Raw genomic sequence first — 25,612 nt, forward strand, 5'->3', positions numbered from 1 at the left:
TGACTGGTAGCAGTGTGACCTCTGACCTCTGTCACCGGCTGTCCCCTGCCTCACTGCTGCCCAGGAGCTGACTGTGCTGACTTTCAGGGCAACTTGGCTCACTTCCCTCCTATGGCCACTCTCTCAGCTGCCCATACGTGCATGGGCAAGGGCCACCAGGCAGCCTTATGACTGCCCTGGCCGGGTGTGCAGGCCAGGGCCACCTCTGGTCTGGGGGCTGTGTGCTGAGTCTGAGTGGTCTGGGAGGCTACCCTGGCCTGGCTGTGCCTTCTGCCAAGTGCTGTGGCGTTGCGGCTTAGGGGGTCACCACAGGGGCTCCACGTGACAGGCCCTGGTGCTGTATAGGGGCCACGGCTGGGCCTCGAGGGAGCCCCCGTTCACAGGCTCCACCCCAGCATGCGTGCCCTGAAGGCAGGCCGGCCAGCAGCCCAGGAGGCAGTCACTTCCACATTAGGGTACAGGGGTGATCCCGAGGGAGTGGTCTGCAGTGGGAGGTCCTGGCCTCTGGTGACACGTGGGCTGTGCGTTTGAAAGGGGCAGCTCTGTGGAAGCTGCACTCAGGAGAGTGTCTGCTGGGAGGGCACATTGCCCAGGGGCCTGTGGGACCTGCTGGTCCGGCGTGGGGGCTTCTGGCAGAGGAGGGGCAAAGGAGTGGCAAAGGAGTGACAGTAGGCAAGTTCCACACTGGGGCCTCATGCCCGGGGCTGGCTCCGGGTGCCAGGGTGTGGCACCTGTTGGTGGTGGGGCTGGGTGGTGAACATGATTCCCTGAGCCGTGTGCTAGCTGCCCTGAGCCCTGCTGAGCCTGCCCAGCAGCTGTTCTTCCCCCCAGGACACTGGCAAGGCCACGGGTGTGGCCCCCACAGGGTTGGCCCCTCTCGGGGACAGCCCCTGGTGCAGGTTGGGTGTGGGCAGCGTCAGGCCTGCCGGGGCCCCAGGCCGGGGGGTGCCCGGGCCCTGTTGTACACCCGTTTCCTCTTGCATGTTGGTGTTTGGGTCACTTTGCGCATACAGAAGTTGCCAAAACAATCTATGGAAAGCGTATATACAAGGGAATTTTTATAAGTTCATGGAAAATGAAATTAAAGGTTAGTTCATTTTGGTACCAAAAATGTGAGATCCGTCTACTTGAATTGCGCTGTGCGTGGCTGGTTGAAGTGGCCTCCGAGATCCTTGGCCTTACCTCGCTGGCAGTGGATGTGGTAGCCTGGATGCCCAGGGTGTGTCCTGGCCCCTTTCTCTCACGATGTCTTCATGTTTGGGGTGGAGAGGGGCCTGCAGGGCGGTGCTGGCTCTGGGGCCCCAGGGACTACCGGCTCAGCCAGGGCCCGATCAGCCTGTGGCAGCGCCCGGCTCCCAGCCTCGTGCCTGCGTGTTCTTTTTTTTTTTTTTTAAAGATTTATTTATTTATTTATTTTTATTTTTATTTTTTTCACATTTTATTGTTATTGCTATCATTTTACGATACTGTTCCATATTCCCCATCCCCTCCCCAATTCCCTCCTCCCAGCTCCTTTATATCATTATTAACATATAGTTCTTCATACTCAGTCATATGTTCATTAAGATTTATTTTTATTATTTTTTTATTGGAAAGGAGGATATACAGAGAGGAGAGACAGAGAGGAAGATCTTCCGTCTGATAATTCACTCCCCAAGTGAGCGCAACGGCCGATACTATGCCGATCCGAAGCCAGGAGCCTCTTCCGGGTCTCCCAGGCGGATACAGGGTCCCAAAGCTTTGGGCTGTCCTCGACTGCTTTCCCGGGCCACAGGCAGGGAGCTGGATGGGAAGCGGAGCCGCCAGGATTAGAACCAGCACCCATATGGGATCCCAGGCATGCAAGGCGAGGACCTTAAACCACTGCGCCACCGCGCCGGGCCTGCCTGCGTGTTCTAGTACATGCACACACACGCTGTCCATTCTGCTGCCCCATCCCACGTGTGTGACTGCGTCTGCCCAGCGTCTTGGTCCCTGTTGATGGGCGGCACAAGTGAGTCTCCTGGCCAGAGCAGGGTCCTCGGGGGAGCGCCGGCTGAGCAGCACCCTGCATGTCCTGGTGCGCCAGTCGTGCAGGCATGGCATCCAGTCTGACCCCTGGCCTCCTGTCCCTGAGTCCTGCACACGGAGGCTGCCTGGGCTCTCCCATTGGGTAACCCCATCACCAGCTTGGCGTGTTGGGGTGGCCTTGGTGTGCTGTCTTGGCTGGGCTGGGATGTGAGAAAGATGTGTGTTAACTTGAGCCTCTGTGATTTTATATATATATGTACATATATATTTAAAGCCATATCTATAGATTAATTTATTTTTATTGGAAAGGCTAATATACAGAGAGAAGAAGAGACAGAGGAAGATCTTCTGTCCGATGATTCACTCCCCAAGTGAGCGCAACAGCCCATGCTATGCCGATCCGAAGCCAGGAGCCTCTTCTGGGTCTCCCATGTGGGTGCAGGGTCCCAAGCCTTTGGGCTGTCCTCGACTGCTTTCCCAGGCCACAAGCAGGGAGCTGGATGGAAAGTGGAGCACCTGGGACTTGAACTGGTGCCCACGTGGGTTCCCAGTGCGTGCCGGGTGAAGAGTTAGCCTTTGATCTGTCGCGCTGGGCCATAGATGGAGCCTGTTCAAGTTGTGTGACCTGACCCTCGTGCAGTTCGTCAATGAAATGGGTTAATTGTTCAAGAGTGTTGGTAAAAGATCCTTTACAGCTGCGTCCTGATGCAGCCTGCGGCACCTGCGCCCCTTCTGAGGGCTGGCTTGGGTCCCAGCTGCTGCCCTTCCCATCAGTGCCCTGAAATGCTCCTGGGAGGGCCGCAGAGGGTGGCCTGGCTGGGTGGGAGGCCCCTCTGGAGTTAGTTCTGCCTGCTCTGCCCAGGTGCAGTTCTGGGGAGCGGAAGCCAGGCTTCTCAGGGCGTCTCTCCTTTTCTCTTAGTAACACGGCCTCTCAAGCACATAAGTCAATGTGTTTGTGCTGGTTATTTGTGGGTAAGAGATAGCCTGTGCGCTGGCTCACTGCCCAGATGCCGCAGCAGGGGAACAGGGCCAGCCAGAGGCAGGAGCCTGGAGCTTCATGTGGCAGCCCATGGGGCGGCCACCCTGGGCTCCCTTCCCAGCACATGAGCGGGAGGTCGGGCTGGCGAGGAGAGGCAGGAACACAGAGCAAGCTGAGATGCGAGGGCCTGAGCGTCCCAGGCTCCCCTCAGACTCCCCGTGATTGAGTTGGCGACTTGTCATTTAGTCCCACGCTGGAAGAGAGGCTTCACCATGGGGTTCTCTGTGCCGGCTTTCCCTGGCGGATGGGGGCCTTGCTTCTGGCCCAGGAATGTGGTGGCAATGCAGGAGCTTTTGGCTGCTGGTGGACCTTCACCTCAGCCTCTGCAGAGAGCAAGGCCAAGAGCACACACACCACGCATGCCTCCAGTGTGCTCAGAGCTACACAGATGGACAGCCCACGTGAGCACAGGCCTGTCCCACACAGGTGTACACACACAGGTTCACACAAGCACACAGACAGGTGTTCATATAGATACCCAGGTGTAAACACACACACACAAACACAGATTACACACAGACACACGGATGTGGGTGCTTGCTTCTTAGTTCTCATTTGAGCTAGCCGTGGCTTCTGTAAGCCTTGTACAGGCCATGGCTGCAGCTGACAATGGGACAGGTCCCGTGTTGGTGCGATGGGGCGTCTGCTGGAGCCACATGTCCAGGGCCTCCCTGCCCCCTCTGTGGGCTCCCTCGGCTTTCTCAGGCACCCTGGGTTGGAAAAAACAAGCCAAGAGGTTGGTGGGCAGTTTGCTGATGGAAGCTGTGCAGGGGTCTGAGCAGGTGGGCTTGGCATGGGCAGCCTGCTCGCAGGGTCTTGGCCCATCCTGGGTGACCTGTGTGGTGCTGAGCAGGCCTCTTCTGGCAGGTTCTGTAGGGGTTTATTTTATGAGAACAGGCGCTTACGGCTCCCCAAGTGCTGTAAAAGTTAATGTGATGGCCCCCTATGCTGGTGCTCATTTTTATAATTTTTTATTTTATAAAACAGGACAGGGAGCTTAGTGACTTATTACTATTCATTTCGTTTCAATGCAGTAAATATTGATTCAGTTGGGGGTTTTCAATTTAAACCACTCGGCGATTATATAAAATATGACTGGCCTCTGAAATTATGCTTACCGATCCCTTCGGCTGCTCATTAAGGAAGGAGTGCAGTTTTCAGATCCCGGTGCTTTCATCATTCTAATAGATGGACCGTGAGGCTTCTGTGTGGAAGTGCCCGCAGAGCCGCTCCAGGCTGACACTGCCGAGGCAGCTCTTCATTTGGAAGCCGTTCACAGTCCCCCATGTGAGCTGCAGGCTCCCCAGCCCAGGGCCAGCAGCCAGGCTGGGATCCGCTCCTTGGCTGTGCGCTGGGGGCCTCTCGGGTCTGGAGCCCAGGCCTGAACAGGGGTCTCTGGGTCCCCAGAGTCCGGCTTCTGCTGGAGACCTCCCTCCCTTGCTGTGCTGATGGGCAGCATGTGGGCACTGACCCCTCGGGCAGCCAGCCAAGCTGTGAGGGGCTCACTTCCATCACACATGGGACCTGGGGCCTGGGCAGAGGGGCGGCACGTGGCCATTGGTATGGAGGGCCAGGAGCCTTGGAGGAGCCCCGGCCACCCCTGTCTCCAGGAGTCTGGAGAGGCAGAGCAGGCCAGCGGGCTGTCCTCCTAGTGACCCCTACCATGGTGACTTCTCCATGACCTAGTGGTAGGGGATGCTGGGGGCCGAGGGGTGCTGGGCGCTGATGGGTGCTGGGCGCCATGGGGTGCTGGCGGCTGACGGGTGCTGGGCGCCATGGGGTACTGGGGGCCCATGGGTGCTGGACGCCATGGGGTACGGGGGGCCCATGGGTGCTGGGCACCATGGGGTACTGGGGGCCAATGGGTGCTGGGCGCCATGGGGTGGGGGGTGCCATGGGGTGCTGGGTGCCGAGGGGTGCTGGGTGCCATGGGGTACTGGGGGCCGATGGGTGCTGGGTGCCATGGGGTGCAGGGCGCCATGGGGTGCTGGGTGCCGAGGGGTGCTGGGGGCTGACGGGTGCTGGGCGCCATGGGGTGCTGGGGGCTGACGGGTGCTGGGCGCCATGGGGTACGGGGGGCCCATGGGTGCTGGGTGCCATGGGGTACTGGGTGCCATGGGGTGCTGGGTGCCAAGGGGTGCTGGGCGCCATGGGGTACTGGGTGCCATGGGGTGCTGGGCACCATGGGGTACGGGGAGCCCATGGGTGCGGGGCGCCATGGGGTACTGGGCGCCATGGGGCACTGGGGGCCGATGGGTGCTGGGCGCCATGGGGTGGGGGGCGCCATGGGGTGCTGGGTGCCGATGGGTGCTGGGGGCCGACAGGTGCTGGGCGCCATGGGGTACTGGGGGCCGACAGGTACTGGGGGCCGACGGGTGCTGGGGGCCGTGGGGTGCTGGGGGCCGACAGGTGCGGGGCGCCATGGAGTGCTGGGGGCCGACAGGTACTGGGGGCCGACAGGTGCTGGGGGCCGTGGGGTGCTGGGGGCCGACAGGTGCGGGGCGCCATGGAGTGCTGGGTGCCGAGGGGTGCTGGGGGCCATGTGGTGCTGGACCCCTTGGGGTGCTGGGGGCCGACGGGTGCTGGGTGCCATGGGGTGCTGGACGCCATGGGGTGCTGGGGGCCGATGGGTGCTGGGGGCCTTGGGGTGCTGGGCGCCATGGGGTGCTGGGGGCCAACGGCTGGCCTCGTGTGCCAGCAGGGAGTCTGAGAGCAGTGAGGTTCCCAGCTTATGTCAAGTTGGGCCGTCTGGTGGCCACATGCTGTGAGCTCGGCCCCAGGGCAGTTGGGGCTCTGGCCTGTGACTCAGCAAGCTCATGTGTCTCCCTGCTCACTTTCCATTTCTGCAGCTGCCCCAGCCTCATTCACCTGGCAGGAGGTGTGGCTTTGCGGTGACCAGCGGCCAGCCAGGGGCTTGGGGATATCCATTTGAATGCCACCTTAAGAATAGCCCATCCTGCCCCCCTCCCATGGGGCTGGTTAGCAGGAAGCAGCCCATGGTTCCCACAGAGACCAGCACATGGCTCTCAGGTGCAGGAGCAGCCTGTCCCCTCTGGAGCCACATGTGGGTCTTGGCCCAGTGGGTGGGGAGTGTTCCACAGAGCCCCAGGCCAGGTGTGGCCAGGGCAGTGCTGTGGGGAAGGACCCGAGGACTGGGTGGTGGGAGGGGATGCCTGCAGGACCTGTGCATACCACCCAGGTCCACGTGGTGGGCCTGGGCATCCTGGCCGGAAGCAGAGGGGCCCTTGTCCCCTGGAGCCCCCCAGTTGTACCCTGTTTTAGGGGAGATGGGGAAGTGGATGTGCGGAAGGGTGAAGCTTGTGCTACAGAGGCACAGGTGGGAGGTCACCTAGGGCCACGGCTGGACTTGCTCTGCCTTAGCTCAGCTCCCACTGTGGGCTGGGGCTGATGCCCACGATGGCGCCGGTGGCCACGTTGCCCATGTGTGACAGTGTTGGATGGGACAAGGCGAGGGCTCCTTGCACTGAGCTCAGGGCATTATCGGGACCCCCACGGCGCCCTGAGCATCATGGGGTCTGTGGGAAGCACTTGGCCAGGCTGCAGAGGGTTGCTGTTCTGCTGGTTGTCACAGACAGGCACAGGGGCCCCAGCACGGCGGGGACGCGCAGGGCCTGCTGCTTCCCCGATTCTCCTGCGGCGGCTGCGTGTTCCCCAGGGCCAGGAGCCCTGGGTTAATTTGCGGTTGGACGTCTGTTACGGCTGCGTCCACTTCCCAAGTCAGCACTTAATTGGCAAGGCGCGTGATTTAACAGCGTGGGAGCTTCCACCGGAAAAATGGCTTGAATAGATCACTGCCTGACGCCAGAAAATAGATATAATCTCAGCATTAACTACATTAATAGTAGCAGGAGCCGAATTAAGAAAGCCATAAAGCATAGGCAGGAGTGTAAATTACTGTCCTGCTCTGTCACCTCAGTGGGGGTCCTGCAGCAAGCGCCCCCCCCCAGTCATCCCCTGGGGTTTGGAGCCAGGAGGGCAGCCCCACCTCAGCAGGTGCAGTGGGTGGGTGGGGCCCCGTTGGACCTGCAGCAGGAGGGTGCATCCCTCCTCTTGGGGGAACTGGTCCTCGTGGCCCCAGCTCCCACATGCAGAGCACCCAGCTGGCACCAGCAGATGCTAGCTGTCAGTGCAGGGTGGAGGAGCGAGGGTCAGCCCAGAGGACTTCCTGGAGGAGGTGGTGCAAGGCTTGCTGGTTAGGTGGCTGGGAGTGCAGGAGGTGCTGGGCCCCCACTGGATCATGGGCCCAGGCGGCACCCCGAGGAACGTGATCTGCCATTGCCACTTCATGGACAGGTATGTGAGGGAAAGTGCTGCCTGGCCTGTTTGAGAGTGGCTCCCTCTCCTGGCCAAGTTGGCACTGCTTACATCTCCTGCCCATCTCTTTCTTGGGCTCAGTTTATCTTTTTTAATTCATTATTTATTAGAAAGACAGTGTGAGAGATCACTTCATCTGTTGGTTCACTTCAGAAATGGCCTCAAGGCCAAGACTGAGCCAGGCTGAGCGGGACTGGGCAGGACTGAGCTGGGCTGAGTAGGGCTGAGCAGGGCTGAGCAGGGCTTGGCAGGACTGAGCAAGGCTTGGCAGGACTGAGCTGGGCTGGGCAGGGCTTGGCAGGGCTGAGCAGGGCTGGGTAGGGCTGAGCAGGACTGGGCAGGGCTAAGCAGGGCTTGGCAGGGCTGAGCAGGGCTTGGCAGGACTTGGCAGGGCTGAGCAGGGCTGGGCAGGGCTAAGCAGGGCTTGGCAGGGCTGAGCAGGGCTTGGCAGGACTTGGCAGGGCTGAGCAGGGCTGGGCAGGGCTTGGCAGGACTGAGCAGGGCTGAGCAGGGCTGAGCAGGGCTGGGCAGGGCTGAGCTGGGAGTTTCATTCGGGTCTCCCACATGGTACAGTGTTCCAAGCCTTTAGGCTCTCCACTGCCTTCCCAGGCCATGGCAGGAAGCTGGATTGATAATGGAGCAGCCAGGACATGAAGAGGTGCCCGTATGGGCTGCTGGTACTGCGGGCTGTGCCCCAGCAGTGGCACCTATTGGTCTGTCTTAATAACTACACTGGTTTGCTTCAGTACTTTCCAGAGCCTAGTGGTGTGTCCCAGTGAGTCCCGGCTCAAGGCCCCGTCCCCTGCGTAGCTGCCTCTGTTGGGTCTGCACACGGAAAGCTACAGAGGGGCCAACTCTGTGTGCACACACTGTGTACGTTGGATGTAGGGACATATGCTGATATGCCCGTAGCCGAGCTGCGCAGGGACTGTGTGACCTCCATGTGTGCTGTGCTCCTTGCTGGAGGGCTTCAGGGCTCATCCTAACGAACTTGCACATATCACATTTCCAGCTGTCTTGTCTCAATTTAGGGCTTACTTTTTACCCTGCGCTGGGTAAGCAGTGCTGTGTGTGGAGGACTGAGTCCTGGGCTGTGTGAGCACTGTGTGTGTGCTTCACACATCCCCTGCTCACGCTGCCTCCGCCTGTTGAAGCCTGCTGTTTGGCTAGCAGGGGACCACAGCTGTGTCACCGTAGTTTGTTTTTTTACTGTTTTGTGTCTGAGAGGTGTGCGCCTTTGTCTGGCGTGTTCCCCCAAGGCCTGCCACGGCTGAGGCTAGAGCCAGCTCATACCAGAGATTGGCACGGGGGGCGGCAACCTTTGCCTGAGCTGAGCTCACCATCCATGGCCATGGCCTGCAGCTGCTGCTGATCCCAGCACTGCACTGCGCGAGGCCTGCAGTGCCACCCTGGGTCCTCATTGCAGTAGGACGGGCTTTGAATGACTTATTTGTTTTTAAAGATTTGTTTTATTCTTTTATTATTATTATTATTTTTAAAGATTTATTTATTTATTGGAAAGTCAGATCTACAGAGAGGAGGAGAGACAGAAAGGAAGATCTTCCGTCTGATGATTCACTCCCCAAGTGAGCGCAACAGCCGATGCTATGCCGATCCGAAGCCAGGATCCAGGAACTTCATCCGGGTCTCCCACGCGGGTGCAGGGTCCCAAAGCTTTGGGCCGTCCTCCACTGCTTTCCCAGGCCACAGGCAGGGAGCTGGATGGGAAGCGGGGCTGCCTGGATTAGAACCGGTGCCCATATGGGATCCCGGGCATGCAAGGCGAGGACCTTAACTAACTGCGCCATCATGCCGGGCCCTTTTATTATTATTTTTAAAGATTTATTTATTTTATTGGAAAGGCAGATGTACAGAGAGGAAGATCTGTCTGTTGATTCATTCCCCAAGCGGCCACAATGGCCAGAGTTGAGCCAACCTGAAGCCAGGAGCCCAACGCTTCCTCCGGGTCTCCCACATGGGTGCAGGGTCCCAAGGCTTTGGGCCATCCTCTGCTGCTTTCCCAGGCCACAAGCAGGGAGCAGGGTCCAAGTGGGGCCACAGGGATTAAAACTAGTGCCCGAATGGGATTCCTGCAAGTGCAAGGCAAGGACTTTCTCTGCTAGGCTACTGCACCAGGCCCAAATTCATTTATTTTTGAAAAGACAGATCCACAGAGAGAAGGGCAGAAAGATCTTGAGCTTTCCTTCTCCTTTTTCCCACACTGTGGGCAGGGATCTGGATGGGAAGGGGAGCAGCCAGGACTCGAGTTAGTGCCAGATGGGGTGCCAGAGCTGCAGGCAGAGGCTTTACTAAAGAGAAAAGGTTCATCGGCCTGCTGGGGAGCGAGTGCCTTGTCTGTTCCCTTGGCTTCTCCTGGGTGTCCCGAGGCCTCAGAAAGTCCTTGGTTTTCACCCTGGACCGTTGGCTGCCTGCTGAGCCCCGAAACCTGTGGGCCCGCCCCGCGTGAGCTTCCCTCGGAGTTTGCGGGTCCCGGCGGTGGTGCCCCCTCCCCTTGGGCAGGGAATCAGTGGAGCTGACCATATGATGGGGTAGGGGGCCGCTGGGAGTCTCTCCCCGCTGAGCCAGGCCGTCAGGAGAGCCGCACCTGCCAGCCCCATCCCTGTGCCAGCCCCATCCCTGTGCCAGCGAGCTGCGCCCTGCGTTCCGGGCAGAGCCTTTGAATCCGGCAATGCCTACAAAACCCCGACAGTTTCAGCAGAAATGGATTTTTACAAGTGTCATTTTATGGAGAATTTTACTTTCCATCTTGTTGTTTATTAGGCTCTTAAAGGGAAAGCTTGTAATGCAGCCATTGATCGGAATACCGATTGAATAGATGGAGCTCATAAAACAGCCCTGGCGCTCGCGGTGCGGTCAGCATGGCCAGCACCACCAGCGTCCTGTCTGTGGCCTCCCCGTTACCCACAGGCCGAGTGGCGCTTTGGGGCCAAGGCTGCCTGAACATACACCTTGGCCCCTGCCCAGGCCTGTTGTCCCCTGCTAGGTGTGTGTGCTGGGCTGCAACTGCCGCCTGGCTCGGCACACTCATGTGCTGTTAGCACCGCGGTGGGACGGTGAGGCAGGCTCGAGGGGAGCAAGTTACATGGGCACAGCCTTGCTGGGGCCTGGGGCCTGGGCCCTGGGCACGCAGCTGGTGCCAGCCGCTCACCTTGCGCATCCTGCTATTCTGTGAGCCCCGCCCTGCCCGCCTGCCTGTCAGCGTTTCCGGCCGAAATCCCCGCTGAAGCAGTCCGTGCCTGTCACGGTGCGGCAGCTGTGCCTGACCTACTTGGGACTTACGCAGCCACCTCCCCCTCGGCTCTGCTGACTGTGCACTCCCCGCTCCTGCTGGCTCCAGGCTTTGGAAAATCGTGTGCTCCGTTTCATGAACAATGCTCCCAGCCGGCCTGCCTGCTGCTTTCTTGGTCCCCCCAACCTGGGCAGCTGGCCTGATTGTGCCATAGCCAGCAACTGGACTTAGCGGTCAAATCTTGTCCCTACCTTAGAGGTCTCACCTCCTCCAGACCCCCTGCTCCCAGCTCTGTGCTCCTGGCTGTCGGGGCCCGGCCCCAGCCCCCTGCTCTGGGTCCTGTGCTCCCTGGCTGTCAGGGTCCGGCTCTGGCTCTGGCCTCCTGCTCCCTGGCCTGTGCATGGTGGCCAGGGCCTGGCCCCATGCGACCTACTTGTCAGCAGAGCCAGCCTCAGGGCCAGTCAAGGCTGGTGTCCTCAGACGTGGCCTTCTCATGAACTCGGGCCCTGCATTTTGTTGGGCCTCTTGTCTGAGCCCATGCTGGATGCCACTGGGCACTGGCCAGGGCTCTTGTCCCCTCCCTGGCTTGTGCTTCTCGGGCACAGGCTTGTGACCCACCAGGTGCCTGGGCTGGGCAGCATGCTGTGGCTAAAGTGCTCTGTGGGCTTCAGCTGGGTTTGGTCATGTGAGGGCCAGGCAGCCGGTGGTGCTGCAGGTAAAGGCCCTGGCAGGGAGTACCACCTGCGGCACCCTGGTGTGGGTCCCAACGTGGTCCAGGCCTACGAACTCAGAGGTGCAGCATCCAGTCTAGAAGTACGGGGGTCTGGTTGCCAGGGGGGCTGTATGTGCCAGGGGTGGGGGGCAGGGCAGGCACCATCGGTGTGTTTCTGCTGAGCTGCGGGCTTCTGCTGCCGGTAACACAAATGCTGAGGTGTCACCCCAGGGACAGACACAGGTGCCTGTGAGCAGAGCCTGTACACACACCAGGGGGCCCAGTGTGCACGCCTGCAGGGCACACCAAAGGGCCCAGTCAGCTTGCACGTGTGTGTGTGCACACGTGCCTGTGAGCAGAGCCTGTGTGCACACCTGCAGGGCACACCAAGGGGCCCGGTCAGCTTGTATGCGTGTGCGTGTATGTGTGTGTGCACACGTGCCTGTGAGCAGAGCCTTGTGCACGCCTGCAGGGCACACCAAGGGGCCCCGTCAGCTTGCACAAGTGCGTGTGTGTGCACACGTGCCTGTGAGCAGAGCCTGTGTGCACGCCTGCAGGGCACACCAAGTTGCCAGGTGGCTTGCACGTCCAGGTCTGCCCCTTGAGCCGCGTGGAAGTTTCTGGCTGCTCCCGGGTAGTGGACGCCTGTGCCTGCTTTTACGGTGTCTTTCTGCCTTTCGTTTAAAATGTTATCTTCCCCACCGTCCTTTGTACCCCCCAGGGGAGAGGGGAGGCCCGGCGTCACCCTGGCGTAGTCAAGGTCGTGGTGATAAATCCTAGGGCATTGTCACTTCTATTCGGAGTAAATTGGCTGGCCGCTTTCGGGCTGAAGGGAAGATAATTTGCTGTAGTATTTCAAATGGATTAGAGCCGGGCTGGAGGGAGAGTTCATGTCTCCCGTTACAAAGGCGAGAAAGGAGACCATCTTGAGGCACTCTCCCTCCCCGGCCTTCATTATCCACGCTTAATACCTTTCCTATTTTCCAACGTTAATGAAATTTCCTGGCAGCGTGGGCCTGTGGACGGGCGGCAGAAAAGGAATTACAGAGCCGCGCCGTGAGGGCGCCCAGCCTGCCGGGTCCCTGGCCCCGCTATTATCTCATTAGTTTTACCCTCTCAATACAGCTCGCTTCCAAGGGCTGCCCTCTCCATTGGGGCAGCCGCAGACTGCAGGGCGCGGACACCCTGGCAGCCAAAAGCTGCAGGCCAGAGCCACGAGGACGGGATGGGCCCTGCCCAGACCTGGCCAGACCCTGAGGAACTTCCTGCTCCCCCCGAATGTGCAGGGAAACGGAACAGGTGCATTACCCAGGATAAGAGCCGACTGACACCTGGGGCACAGGCGGCCTGAGTCCACACTGGCTCCACTCTGAGCTGACCCCCAGTCCCCAGCCCCCAGCCCCGCCTTCTCTCTGCCCTCCCCCAGCCCCCAGTCCCCAGCCCCGCCTTCTCTCTGCCCTCCCCCAGCCCCCAGTCCCCAGCCCCCAGCCCCGCCTTCTTTCTGCACTCCCCCACCCCAGCCCCCAGCCCCGCCTTCTCTCTGCCCTCCCCCAGCCCCCAGTCCCCAGCCCCGCCTTCTCTCTGCCCTCCCCCAGCCCCCAGCCCCCAGCCCCGCCTTCTCTCTGCCCTCCCCCAGCCCCCAGCCCCCAGCCCCGCCTTCTCTCTGCCCTCCCCCAGCCCCCAGCCCCCAGCCCCGCCTTCTCTCTGCCCTCCCCCAGCCCCCAGCCCCGCCTTCTCTCTGCCCTCCCCCAGCCCCCAGCCCCGCCTTCTCTCTGCCCTCCCTGAACCCGCGCCCTCTTGCACCTGTAGACTCTCCTCTCAGCTCCACCTGCACACATCCCCCAGGGTCCGTCTGCTGTCTGGCCTGGGCTGTGATTGCCCTGGCAGCTAGACAGTCCACAGATGAGCTCTCAGGGCTGGGTTCCTGGGGCCCAAGTCCTCGCTTCTGCTTTCTGAGGTGTCCAGGACCTGGTCCCAGAAGGGAACTGGCCCTGGCCCAGCTGCCTGCTTCCTCGTTCTCAGTCTGGTGGCCAGGCCAGACAAGGCAGCAGTGTGTGGGCGGGGGGAGTGGTGCGTGAGGCAGGGCCCAGGCCTGTACTGTGGCCACTGCATGGTGCGGGTCCAGTCCACCTGCTTGTATATGAAGGGCCAGCCGTGGCCAGGCTATGCCCAAAGGCCGCCAGCTCAGGCTGAGGCATCCATGCCGAAGTCCTCTGGCAGTGGCTGCAGCTCCTGGCCAGTCAGGACCCTCCTGGAGCCCGCGCTGCTCTCTCGCCCCACCTGGCGGTGGCATAGGCCACAGAACAGGGGTCCCTTGCACCCTCTGCTGTGGTGAGCCTGTGGGCCTGGCTGCGGGGAGCATGGCTGGGCAATCACACCATCCAGCCAGGCCCCTGTGGGACTCTGCCTCCAAGATGGGTGTTTGCGAAGTTGAGTTTTAATTAAGAGAAACTGGGTTAAGTACTTCCCGCAGTCCCCACAGCACCGGGGACTGCACAGTTGTGCTGTGGCCTTTACTCCCAGAGGCTTGCAGTGGGTGCCCAGGCTAAGAGGGGCTGTGGTGCTGAGTGGTGGGGCTTTCTGGGTGACCCCCTGTGTGTGGCAGGGCTGTTTGTGATGGACGGGGCCAAGTGGGCACCCGGTAGATGTGGCTCTGAGTACATTTCCCAGCCTGGCCTGCTGGAGGGGGAAGAGAAAGGAGGCCCTAGCAGCTCTACCTGCTGCTCAGCCTGCTTCCTGCTGTGTTGCCTGGGCTGACCAATGCATGCAGTCAGTGAGTCTTCTGAGGGGCTGGGCCCTGGGGGAGTCACTCTGACTGCCTGTCTGTCGTGGTGGCTGTGGGAGATAAGGGTGTCAGGCCATATGTGCCCGGGCCTGGCAGGACGAGAATGAGATGGGGAGGCAGCCACTAGCCTGCTGACCACAGGGCCCCTCCTGGACCTCTGGCCTGGTGGGAGTCGGGGGCTGTCCCTTCCCTCCCAGGGGATGGTGGGGGCGGTCGGGTCTGCTGGTCCTGTGGCATCTGCCTTGTGCTGGGGCAGTCTGGGGGAGATGGCCTGGGAGCCTTACCAGCAGTGGACACCTTGGCTGGCTGCTGTGCCCATAGGAGAGCACTGTCTCCTCCTGAACGCAGTCTGGGTTTAGATTGAGGTACCACCTCCTGGGTTCTGGGGTTGCATGTGACGGCCGCTGCGTTCCCCACAGGTCCCTGGCGCTGAACCGGCTGTGTCCGGCCGCTGCGGGCTCTGCTCGCTGGGGGAGCCAAGGCTACTGCAGCATCGGAGGGGTCCTGTACAAGGTGTCTGCCAACAAGCTCTCCAAGACCTCCGGCCGGCCGGGCGGTGCGGGTGGCCGGCCGCTCCTGCGCACAGGTGAGGCACGTTGCGTGGCCCTTCCCCCCAGCGCTCCTGGCTCTCCTGGCCTGCCGGGCCCCTCACTGCTGAACCCCCTTGGGCCCCGACATGCCGCGGGTTGATTTCAGCCTTGGGTGCACACAGAACCTCTGCAGCCATGGAGGGAGGGTGCTGGGGGCCCTGGCCACCCCCTTGGGAGACCTGAGGGGTGCCCGCCTCTCGCTCGGCTGAACACAAGCTGATTTCCTAGGTGGGGGCTGGCGCGATCACTCTGGGACTTGGCATGAGCCAGGCGACGGAGCAGCTGGGGCTGCCGCAGCCGCAATCGCATTGGTGCCGCCTCGCCAGCTGTGTCGGGCTCAGAAATGGCGTGGCCTCACTCATACACGCTTGCTGCAAAGCTATATTGGTTTACTCTTTCCTTGTCTGTCATGGAGGCTCCCCTACTCCCCCCACCTGCCACAGGGCTCGGGAAGGTGGGAGGCAGAGCACAGGGCCTTTGAGGTCGCCCGGAAGCCCTGCTTGGCACCACTGCTGTCCTGGGAGCACAGCGAGGCCTCCCGGCTCATCTGCACGGCGCGTGGAGGGGCACAGCCGTCAGTGCCAGGGAGGTCTGAGGGCGGCCCTGGCATGCTCATTCCCTCCCTCATGCTGCATCCCCAACTTGCCTTGGCCCCCATGCCTCATTTACCCCTTCCTGCACACCGGCTCCTGCCCCCACCCTCACCCCAGCCCCCCCACACTGCCACCTCCTGCACGCCCCTCCCCCCGCCGTGCCATGTCCCCCCACCCTCAGATGGCGCTGAGGCCCCCTCCTCCCATGGTCCCTCTTGGGTCACTGTGGTCACCCCATGTGCACTCAGAGACTGTCCTCCGCAGAAAGCTGTGATCCTGCGGCGTGGCCACAGGGCCCACGCTGGTATAGCTTGCTGACCCATTGCAGGTGTGTCCGGGCTGGGAGGGGCTGCGAGCCGGAGTCTGTGTGTGCCCCTAGCGTATGGATGTGGCTTTGTCACGGGTATACCACCTGCCCCCCAGCTGGCCCTGGGTCCCAGTACTGGGTCTGTAGTCTGCTTTCATTTTGACTGCTGCGTGGGCCCTCCTGCCACCGCTGTGGGCCGGCTGTCTCTGTTGCACTTGGCCGCTGGCTCTGCCTCTGCCTGGCCCTGGCTTTGCCCCATAGCCGCAGCAGAGCCGGTCGCATCCCCCAGCCCCTCTGGTGCGCAGCGGGGGCCAGGGTCTAGGAAGCTCCTCACCTTGCCAGCCTGCCCCGGCCCAGGGAGCCCCACCTGCCGCCAGTTGGACCCCAGCTATCCTCATGCTGCTGACCAGACTTGGCAGCCTCCAGGGGCCAGGCTTAGGGAGGGACGTGGGGCCTGGGCAGAGGCCCAGCTGCCTGCCTGCCCTGCCCTGCTGTGAGGGAGGGGTCTGCCCCAGCTCTGGGCTGCTGATACCCAACCCACTTAGGTGAATAATAATTAAAGAAATAAATTTTCTTCCCTAGCGTCAGCAAAACTTGAACAGAAAGTGCCCCCTCCCCGTCCCTGCCCAGGTTCCTGAAGCCAGAGTCCTCCGCCTCAGTGCAGCTGCTGCCCCCACCTGCCCTGAACCCCCTCCGTGTTCGGCAGAGGCACTGGGAGTCAGCTGCAGGCTGTGGGTGCCCGCCTTGCTGCGCCTGCTGGAGAGGCACAGGAGGGAGGCCCTGTCCGCCACACAGTCTGGAGCCACCAGGTTCCTGGCACACCTGGCGCTGCCTCTCCTGGGCTGCTGGGCCTTGGCAGGTTGGACCCTGGCAGGCCAGTAGTGCCTGAACCCTTGCCCCCACCTGGTGGCTGAGGGTCCAGCAGCCAGGCCGGGTGGGCTGGCGGGAGCCCGCACTCTATTCTGGGAAGACCCCGCGGAGCGCACATTCCCTTGCACCTCCTGCTTCGCACCTCCCGAGCCAGCTGCTGTGTGCGCATTGATTAACGCTGCCTCCCATGCTCGGCAAGACGCCCACCGAGCCTCGCCACACTGCTGGGCTTGAGAAGCAGTGGGAGCGGGTGGGAGCACGTCTGCCCCCAGCTCAGGCCTCACAGACGGCACGGGATACCACTGGTGTGTCCCGCGTCCCGGCTGCTAGCAGCTGGTGCCACAGCATCACCAGCAGCCCGGGAAGAGCCGGGACCCCGTGCTCACCATGTCTGTCGGGCTGCGTGTCGCTTGCCCCAGGCCACAGGTGTGAGGGTACAGCCAGCCCCGGGACCCCTACTTGGCTGCTGCCCTGGACAGCTACAGTCCTGTCCCGCCCTGCCCCATTCCTGCCTCCATGCCCTGTCTCAGAACCCTCCCTGTTGCATCTCACCCCGCAGGCCCCACCTCTGCCCCCAGCTCTGCCCCCTCCACCCCTGCCCAGGCCCCACCTCTGCCCCCAGCCTTTACCCCTGCCCAGGGGAGAGTGCTTGGGCCTCCCTTTCCAAGCAGGAGTCCTCGGAGGCTGAGTGTGAGCCTGCCCAGCTCCAGCAGGATAGTGTCAGGTGGACCAGCAGCCAGGACTGTTGGGTGTGTGCACCTGGAAGGGGCAGCTTTAGGCCAGTGTCCCCCGACGCACAGTGCTGTGACGGGGAGTGTCTGTGGAAGGCTCTGTTACTGCCCTGGAATCCCTGGGTACCCCTTCTACCTCTTACCCTGTCTTTGTGGCAGCGTTGCCCTCTAAGAACCTGGATCTGGTCTGTGAGGGGTCCTGTGCAGATTGGGGGTGCATTGAGGGAGGAGTTCAGAGAGGTTAAACAGCCACCTCTCCGATGCCAGCCATGCCCTGTGCAGTCTGAGCCCGAAGTCCACCCACACAGAGAAGACAGCGAGGCTGCTTGTGGACTGCAGCTGCCAGCCTACTCTACATGAGCCTTGGGGCCTGGCACTGGGAGAGGCCACCGCTGTGTGACCTGAGTATGGCTGGCAGGGGGCAGCAGGGATGGGCAGTGGATTCCTGTCCCCAAGCAGTGCAGGTCTTCTCTGGGGTCCGCCAGCCCTGGAGCGCCCAGCCTCCGTGCTGTCCTTGGATTGGTGCGGCAGGCCTGGCCACAGGAGGGACCTGAGCAGCTTTTTGCTCAGCTGTATGTGAGCCAAGTGTGACGCGCCCAGGGGGTGACCCAGGGATGAAGGGCCTACCCCACAGCGCGACAGGTCTCTCTCTCCCTGCAGGCCGTGTGGACCCTCCCAGCAGCTGCAGCCGCTCCCTGGCCAGGTACGTCCCCAGGCGGGGTGGCCAGGGGGGCTCCCTGCTCGGCTCTGGCTCACGAGCCCCTTCCGCACCCGCAGCCGGGCCGTGCAGCGCAGCCTGGCCATCATCCGGCAGGCCAGGCAGAAGAGGGAGCGGAAGAAGGAGTACTGCATGTACTACAACCGCTTCGGCAGGTGCAACCGCGGCGAGCAGTGCCCCTACATCCATGACCCCGACAAGGTGGCCGTGTGCACCAGGTGCCCGCCCTCCCTGCGCCCAAGGCCTGGGGGCCCTGCCTCGATCTTCCCAGGCCCTCCTCACCCCCTCCTGTGTCTGGCCACAGGTTTGTCCGGGGCACGTGCAAGAAGACGGATGGGACTTGCCCCTTCTCCCACAAGGTGTCCAAGGAGAAGGTGAGTGGCCGGGGCCCATGGGTCATCCTGACTTCATTGCATCCTGTCCACTTCACCTGGGGACTGGGGACAGGTGGTGGAATGGAGAGCCCCTCAGGGTCACCCTCCCCTGACCTCGTTCCACTCCACCTAGCCTTGCCTCTCAGGCCAGGGGCTGCAGGGGGCTGGGGGCAGCCCGGGGAGGGCCTGTGGTTGAAGCGGTACCGGTTCCAGCCCAGCATGGCCAGTGGCGTCGTGCCTCCTGCCCGGGAGGGTCCTGGTGGGAGGCCCGAGGGCTCCGGGTGGGGTCGGGCCGGCACGAGGCGAGGGCGGTGCTGCTGCCGCAGCTTTTCCCCTTGAGAAGCTCGGGGAGAATCAGCACTTTCCTCCCTAATAGAGCTCCGAGCTCCGCTGCGAGCAATTGGGAACTGCACGTCAGGGTTCGGGTTCATTAGGCGCCGCTGCAGCAGGAGCGCGCCGAGCAGGCGGCGTGGCCCCCACCCCAGCGCCCTGAATTAATGTTATTGTTATTTGTGTGGACGTGGTGGGGTTCACACAAGGTTAATTGAAATGAGAATGCAGTTTCCTCCCGATAACGGCCTGCGCTGACAGCCAGGAGGAGCCCCGTTTGCTCTAAGAGTTGGCTTTATTATCCCTTTTTATTAGAGCTAATTTGGGCTCTATATCAAAAACCGCATTAAGGGGATTGTCTACGGCCGCACCACCACCAGCCCCAAACGGGCCCCCAGCCCCACTCCCCTCTGCGGCTGCAGTTAAAAGACAATTAAAAACCAACCTCGCCGTTTAAATCACCCTTTGTTTCCTGGGTCTCTCCCCCGCCAGCTCCCCTGGCAGCTGGTGCCAGGTTCCTGCCTCACCCTCCCCAGGCCCTCCTCCCAGAAGGGACTCCCGAGGGGCACGTCCACAGGCTGGGTGCCAGGTGCATGCCAGGGGCCTGGTAAGGCCTGCTCGGGGCTCCCCGGGATAGCCCCTGCCCCGGGGGCCCAGGCTGCTGGCCTGGGGCGTTGACCAACTTTCCCACCGGCCTCTTCCCTCAGCTCGTGAGTGGTGACACACAGTGACCGTGGCCAGTGGTCACCTGGGCTGGAGCAGGAAGGCCCCAGCCAGGCTGCAGCCCACCCAGCTGACAGCCGAGCCCCAACGCCGTGCCCCCCGCTCGGTGGGGCTCTCGAGCAGCCCTGGCTGCCAAGGGGCCCAGACTCCAGGAGGCTGAGAGCAGGTGGCGTCTCCTGGGCGGCACACCTGGCCTGCCACTGCTGTGTGTCCACACGGTCTCGGGAGAGCTAAGGGAGGCATCCAGCCGGTGTCGGCTGTCAGGCAGTGAGGGCGCAGAGCAGGTGCTGCCGGGCTCACGGACTCCTCCCCGCAGATGCCCGTGTGCTCCTACTTCTTGAAGGGGGTCTGCAGCCACAGCAGCTGCCCCTACAGCCACGTGTACGTGTCCCGGAAGGCTGAGGTCTGCAGCGACTTCCTCAAAGGCTACTGCCCGCTGGGCGCCAAGGTGAGCAGCTGGGGGTGGGCAGGGAGCAGCGCCGCCCCTAGGAGACAGGCGGATGCTGCCACAGCACATGCCAGGCGCCTCACAGAGCGCCAGTGCTGCCCGGGCAGAGTGAACAGGCGCCGTTCACAGAACACTCAGTAGAGCTGAGCGGTCGGGACTGGACTCACTACCCCGGCCCGGGCAGGCCTCCCCAGTGCCTCTGCCCGTGCAGCCCAGCCCCGTGCCTCCCACGCCTCTGCCCAACCCAGGGAGGGCTAGCAAGGTCCCAGGTGTCTGCCCCAGCCATCAGCCCTGCCTCTGGAGGCTGCTGGCAGCCTGGGGCCCCACGATGCCGACGCCAGGGCCGATTGTACTCTGGGAACGTCTGTGCATGGAAGTGCTTACAGCATGCCTTCCCCGCGTCAGCACCGTGTCGCGGCCGCGTGATGGATGGCAGCTTGTAATTATGTATGGGAAAGCGCTGAGCAGGCCGATCCAGCGGGAGGCACGCAACAGCCTGGGCCTGGGAGGGTTAATTTTATTCTCTAAATAATACAGAAAGTGCTGAGTCGTCACCTCGGGCGGAAGCAGCCGCCCTGAAAGGGGCCCCAGAGAGCTGTTGCTATCCGCTGCTCCACCTTCCCTCCACTCACTCGCCCGCTCGTGAATAATTCAGTGGGGATAGATCTCCGCTCCTTCACCCGGTCCTGGCCAGCCCTCAGTGTGGGTACCTTGCCGCGCTGTGCCACGTGCCTGAGCCACAGCCAGCCTGGCACGGGCTCTGGCCCCTGCTCTGCATCCCCATTGACTGGCTCATCCGTTTATTGTGTGAGAGAACCAGACCACAGCCTCCTGCTGCGGGTTCAGAAGGCCATCCCTCCAGGACCCCACTATTCCACAGGCTGAGGAGGGGCCGGAGCCCAGCACTGGCGTCCTTGCTTAGTTTGGGGTTAAAGAGCACCCTTGCTGGTTCGCTCCCCACATGGCCGCATGGCCAGGGCTGGGCACAGGACACAGAAACCCCTTGGGGCCTCCGCCGTGGGTGTAGGGGCCAAGATGAGCCCTCTTCCGCTGGTTTCCCAGGGGCACCCAGGAGAACCGGTGCCCAGTGAGGGTGCTGGCGGCTGAGCCCGCTGCACCAGCCCCTTACCGGATGCGGGCCGGCACCTCAGCGGGTGTGGGCATGCAGGCACCAGGTCTGGGTCCTCAGCACTTGAGTCACACATATTTCTAGGATTTCCGCAGCTCAATTAAACCTTTCTGGCTCGGAGGCCTCTGAGCTCTGACCCTGTGCTCTGGGTGACAGCAGGTGGCCCGCACAGCACTCGTCCTGTCTGTAGGAGGAACGCCATGGGTGTCCAGGGAGGAGGTCTCCTGAGGAGGCCCTTACCAACCTCTCGTTATCCATGCCAGTATCAAGAGGCCACGAGCTTCCTCACTGAGATCTCAGAGATGCTTCCCTTCATTCTGTGAGGGTGGACGCTGCCCAGCGCCTGTGACGTCACCTCCCGGCACAGCTAGCTGTGTGACTGGGACGCGGGAGTGAGCCAGCCTTCCATTCCAGGGTGGGATTGTCTTCTCGAGGACACGCTGAGCACGGCCGCTGCGGCCCCGACGCCCCTTGTGTCTAGCGTGGCTGTGCTGTGCCTTGGCTTCAGGCTATTGGACTTCCTTTCTGTATTTCCTTCCTTCCAGTTTTCATTTCTTGCTTTTCTTCGGCTCTCCATCCCTCCTCCCTGCTCTCCATCCCCCTCCTCCCTGCTCTCCATCCCCCCTCCCTGCTCTCCATCCCCCCTCCTCCCTGCTCTCCATCCCCCCTCCTCCCTGCTCTCCATCCCCCCTCCTCCCTGCTCTCCATCCCCCCTCCTCCCTGCTCTCCATCCCCCTCCTCCCTGCTCTCCATCCCTCCTCCTCCCTGCTCTCCATCCCTCCTCCCTGCTCTCCATCCCTCCTCCTCCCTGCTCTCCATCCCCCTCCTCCCTGCTCTCCATCCCCCTCCTCCCTGCTCTCCATCCCTCCTCCCTGCTCTCCATCCCTCCTCCCTGCTCTCCATCCCTCCTCCCTGCTCTCCATCCCCCTCCTCCCTGCTCTCCATCCCCCCTCCTCCCTGCTCTCCATCCCTCCTCCCTGCTCTCCATCCCTCCTCCCTGCTCTCCATCCCCCTCCTCCCTGCTCTCCATCCCCCCTCCTCCCTGCTCTCCATCCCCCTCCTCCCTGCTCTCCATCCCTCCTCCCTGCTCTCCATCCCCCCTCCTCCCTGCTCTCCATCCCTCCTCCCTGCTCTCCATCCCCCCCTCCTCCCTGCTCTCCATCCCTCCTCCCTGCCTTCCATACCCTCTGCCATGTCTCATGCAGCCTCCCCACACGTTTCCCACTTTTACAGTCTGGTGGTGTCATTCCCCACTAGTCAGCTGGCCCTCTGTCAGCCTTGGGCGGTTCCAGGCAGCCCCTGTGTTGTCTGGTTGCCTGCCTGTGGGTCTGAGCTGCCCCCTGCCTGGGTGTGGCTGTCTTGGCTGCAGTGTGAGAGTGATAACAGAGACCCACCGACTTGTGCTCTTATGCCCCCTTCCTTGGGGACATAAGCCAAGCCCTGGCCCCAGAGGACACTGTCCTTGCCCAGGCCTGCTGCTGGACCGGGGTTCCTGGCTCAGGGCGGGGGGCTCTCGTGCAACAGCCCTGGGTCTGCGCACTGCTGCTACGCTTTTGCCCCCATCCCTCAGGTCTCCCCCACTGGACCAGGCTCTGATCTCCGGCTCATCTTAGCCATGAACTCCAGACCTTATTATTATTTTTTTTTAGATTTGTTTATTTATCTAGAAGCAGGATTGAGGAGAGATCCTCCATCACCAGTTCACATCAAGTTGCCACAATTGGTGGGGCTGGTCAAGCTGAAGCCAGGAACCAGGCATTTCTCCAGGTCTCACAGGGGTGCAGGGTCCCAAGGCTTTGGACCGTCCTCTGGGAGCTGGTTGGGAAGCGGGGCACCAGGAGAAAATGTGGTCCAGGCGTCATGGGTGGGCGGTGGCTTTTCCTGTTGCGGCCCAACTTCTAACTCTTGGCCATGCGCTAGACGCTTCCCTCAGTGGAGCTCTGGCCTGCCTTCCCACTCCCGCCCCTGCCCAGCTCCTGCGGCCTCCCCTTCCTCCCAGCCCCATCTGGACCCACACTGCCTCCTCAGGCTTGCCCATTTTGGTATGGGGGTGGTAGGTGTAGCAGCTGAGGCCTGGCCTCACCCGTCCCTGCACTCCCATGCCTCCACGGGGCCTCAGGCCTGCCCCATGGCTGTCCACTGCTCAAGGCTCGGCAGAAAACAGGGCGACCAGAGCCCAAGCACCTGCTTGTGCCATGGCCTCGACCCAGGCACTGCCAGGCCCTCCTGACGTGGGCTGCCTTGCTAGAGGAGGGCAGCTCCCCTGGAATGTGAGTGTGGGAAGCAGCTGGTGTGTCCCGAGGCAGGCCTGCCAGTAGGTGGCATCGTGGAGCTGGATCTGAGGCCTGGCCTGAGAGCCCTGCCTGGGTCCTGCAGTCCAGTGGCTGCTGGCTCAGAAATCCCTCGCCCGTCTGTCCACCAGGGCACAGATCCCAGCTGGGGCAACTGTGCCGGGGGGTGGGAGTGCAGGGTGCTCCTTAGCCCAGAGCTGGGGTGCAGCTTTGGGGGGTCCAGCCTTTATTTTATTTGTTTTTAACCATTAGAAGAATCAATTTATTTTGTTTGAAAGGTAGTTACAGAGAGAGACCACCCATCTGTTGGCTCACTCTGCAGGGGGCCGTGGCCATCAGGACTGGGCCAGGCAGAAGCCAAGTGTTCACAGCTCCAGCCAGTCTCCAAGCACCTGGCCATCTCCACTGCTTTCCCAGGGAGTTAGCAGAGAGCTGGGAAGGGAACAGAACAGCTGGCACTGCAGCCAGCGCTCGGACCTGGAATGCCAGCTTCACCTACAGGTTCTTAAAGCGCTTCTGGTGATCGGCTGACAGGCTGCTCGGGGTGCCTGGTCTGCGTCATGGAGTGCCCGAGTGGAGGCCCAGCTCGGCTTCCAGTCCAACACACTCCAGGAGCAAGCAGGTGATGGTGGCGCAAGTGGCCAGTTCGCTGCTGCTCACCTGGGAGACGCAGGTAGAGGTCAGGGCTTGTGGCTTCGGCCTGGCCCAGTGCTGTGCTTTCTGAGTCTGTGGGGAGTGAGCCAGCAGCCAGATCACGCTGTGCGTGCCTCTGCACTTCAAATCAAAGAAACCGTACGAAGGAAGGGCCTGGCATTGCCGTGTGGCAGGTGGGCACCACACCCTGCCCGGAGCACCAGCACCGGTCCCGCTACTGCGCTTGCTTGCAGCTTATGCTCTTCTGGGAAAACAGTGGGAGGCGGCCCAAGCCCTTGGGCCCTGCACCCCCAGGGCAGGCCCAGGTGGAGCTCTGGCGAGTGGGCACCCCCAGGGCAGGCCCAGGTGGAGCTCTGGCGAGTGGGCACCCCCAGGGCAGGCCCAGGTGGAGCTCTGGCGAGTGGGCACTCGCACTGTCACTCTGCCTTCAGAGACATGCCTGAGTCCCATCCTTCACCCGCTGGTTTACTCTCTGGATGGCTGCTATGGCTGATGCCGGCCATGCGGGACTCTGGGCCCGGGCATGCGGGGAGCTGCAGCCAGGCCGACCACGCGGGGCTCTGGGCCCGGGCACGCGGGGAGCGGCAGCCAGGCCGACCACGCAGGGACCTGGGCCCGGGCACTTGAGCCATTCTCTACTACTTTTCCAGACTTCAGAGGGTGGGAACTGAAGGCCCTATGGGATACCAGTGTAGCAGCTGTCAGCTTTTGCTTTCTGTGCCACAGTACTGGACTCAAGTGGCACTGTGGCACAGCAGGTGAGCTCTGCACGCGACACCTTTATCCCATGTTTGCGCTGGTTCAAGTCCTGACTGCTCCACTTACGATCCAGCTCCCTGCTAGGGCACCCACATGAGAGAGGTGGCAGAGGCCCCTGGCTTTGGCTGGGCCCAGCGCTGGCCTTGTGGCCATCTGAGGTAGAACCAGCAGGTCCTGCTGACCATGATCCTGTAGAAATCATCGCTGGGTGGACCCTAGGAAGGTTCCCGAGGCTGGACACGTTCTGAGCTTGGTCCTGCGAGGCCTGTCTGAACATCACCCACCTCCTTGTGGTCTGCACACCCAGGGTCTGTGTGAGGGGGCTGTGGTGTCAGCTCCCCTGGCTGCCCCATGGCTGCGTGCCCATCCAGTGTGCAGTGTGAAAATCAGCCAAGGTCTTGAGGGAAGGCTTTCCAGAAGCTTCTGGGCAGGCCTTGCCATTGTGGGGGTGAATTGGGCCTGATGGCCTGAGCCTGCCCAGGGTGCCCTCTGGCACAGAAGGCTTTTTGTTGAACCGAGGGTTCTGTCTGGGGAGAGCCAGCCCAGACACACACCACACACTGGGAGCTTCTCTAGTGCCCTGGGCATCACCCCGTGCCTCTCTGGGCCAACCTACTGCCTGCCACAGGGCCTGCAGGGGGTGTGCCAGGCCCAGTGCTGAAGAGCGCCTCCTGCCTCAGCCAGGAGGAGACTGGCTGGCCACCGAGAGGGTGGGGCACAGTAGAGAGCCAGGGCTTGCCCACAGCCCACCCTCACCCTGTGGTGCCTGCTGCACACGGCCGCTGTCCCTGCCTGCTCGGGCCTCGCACTGAAGCAGCGTGGTTACAGGGCCTGTCTGCGCAGATGGAGGGCCCAGGGCCGCTCCTGGGGTGCCTGTGGGGGTGTCTGCTATGAGGTGCAGGTCGGAGACCCTAGGCCATCCAGACTCCTGCTGTTCCCTGGGAGCCTTCAGAGGAGACTGAAG

The 25,612-nt window shown here is 62.1% G+C and overlaps 1 protein-coding gene across 1 annotated transcript in view; it reads left to right on the plus strand.

Moving 5' to 3' along the window:
- The window catches only part of ZC3H3 (zinc finger CCCH-type containing 3), a 47,811-nt gene that overhangs the window by 20,248 nt on the left and 1,951 nt on the right, over nucleotides 1–25,612 (plus strand). Inside the window, exons 5-9 of the mRNA XM_040991692.1 lie at nucleotides 14,551–14,717; nucleotides 17,883–17,925; nucleotides 18,000–18,158; nucleotides 18,245–18,314; nucleotides 19,684–19,815. Of these exons, the coding sequence (XP_040847626.1) occupies nucleotides 14,551–14,717; nucleotides 17,883–17,925; nucleotides 18,000–18,158; nucleotides 18,245–18,314; nucleotides 19,684–19,815 (571 nt within the window). The remainder of the gene's footprint in view (nucleotides 1–14,550; nucleotides 14,718–17,882; nucleotides 17,926–17,999; nucleotides 18,159–18,244; nucleotides 18,315–19,683; nucleotides 19,816–25,612) is intronic.

This window comes from Ochotona curzoniae, unplaced genomic scaffold, assembly GCF_017591425.1.
Source record: "Ochotona curzoniae isolate NIBS_2020 unplaced genomic scaffold, NIBS_Ocur_1.0 contig_65, whole genome shotgun sequence".
NCBI classification, from domain to species: Eukaryota; Metazoa; Chordata; class Mammalia; order Lagomorpha; family Ochotonidae; genus Ochotona; species Ochotona curzoniae.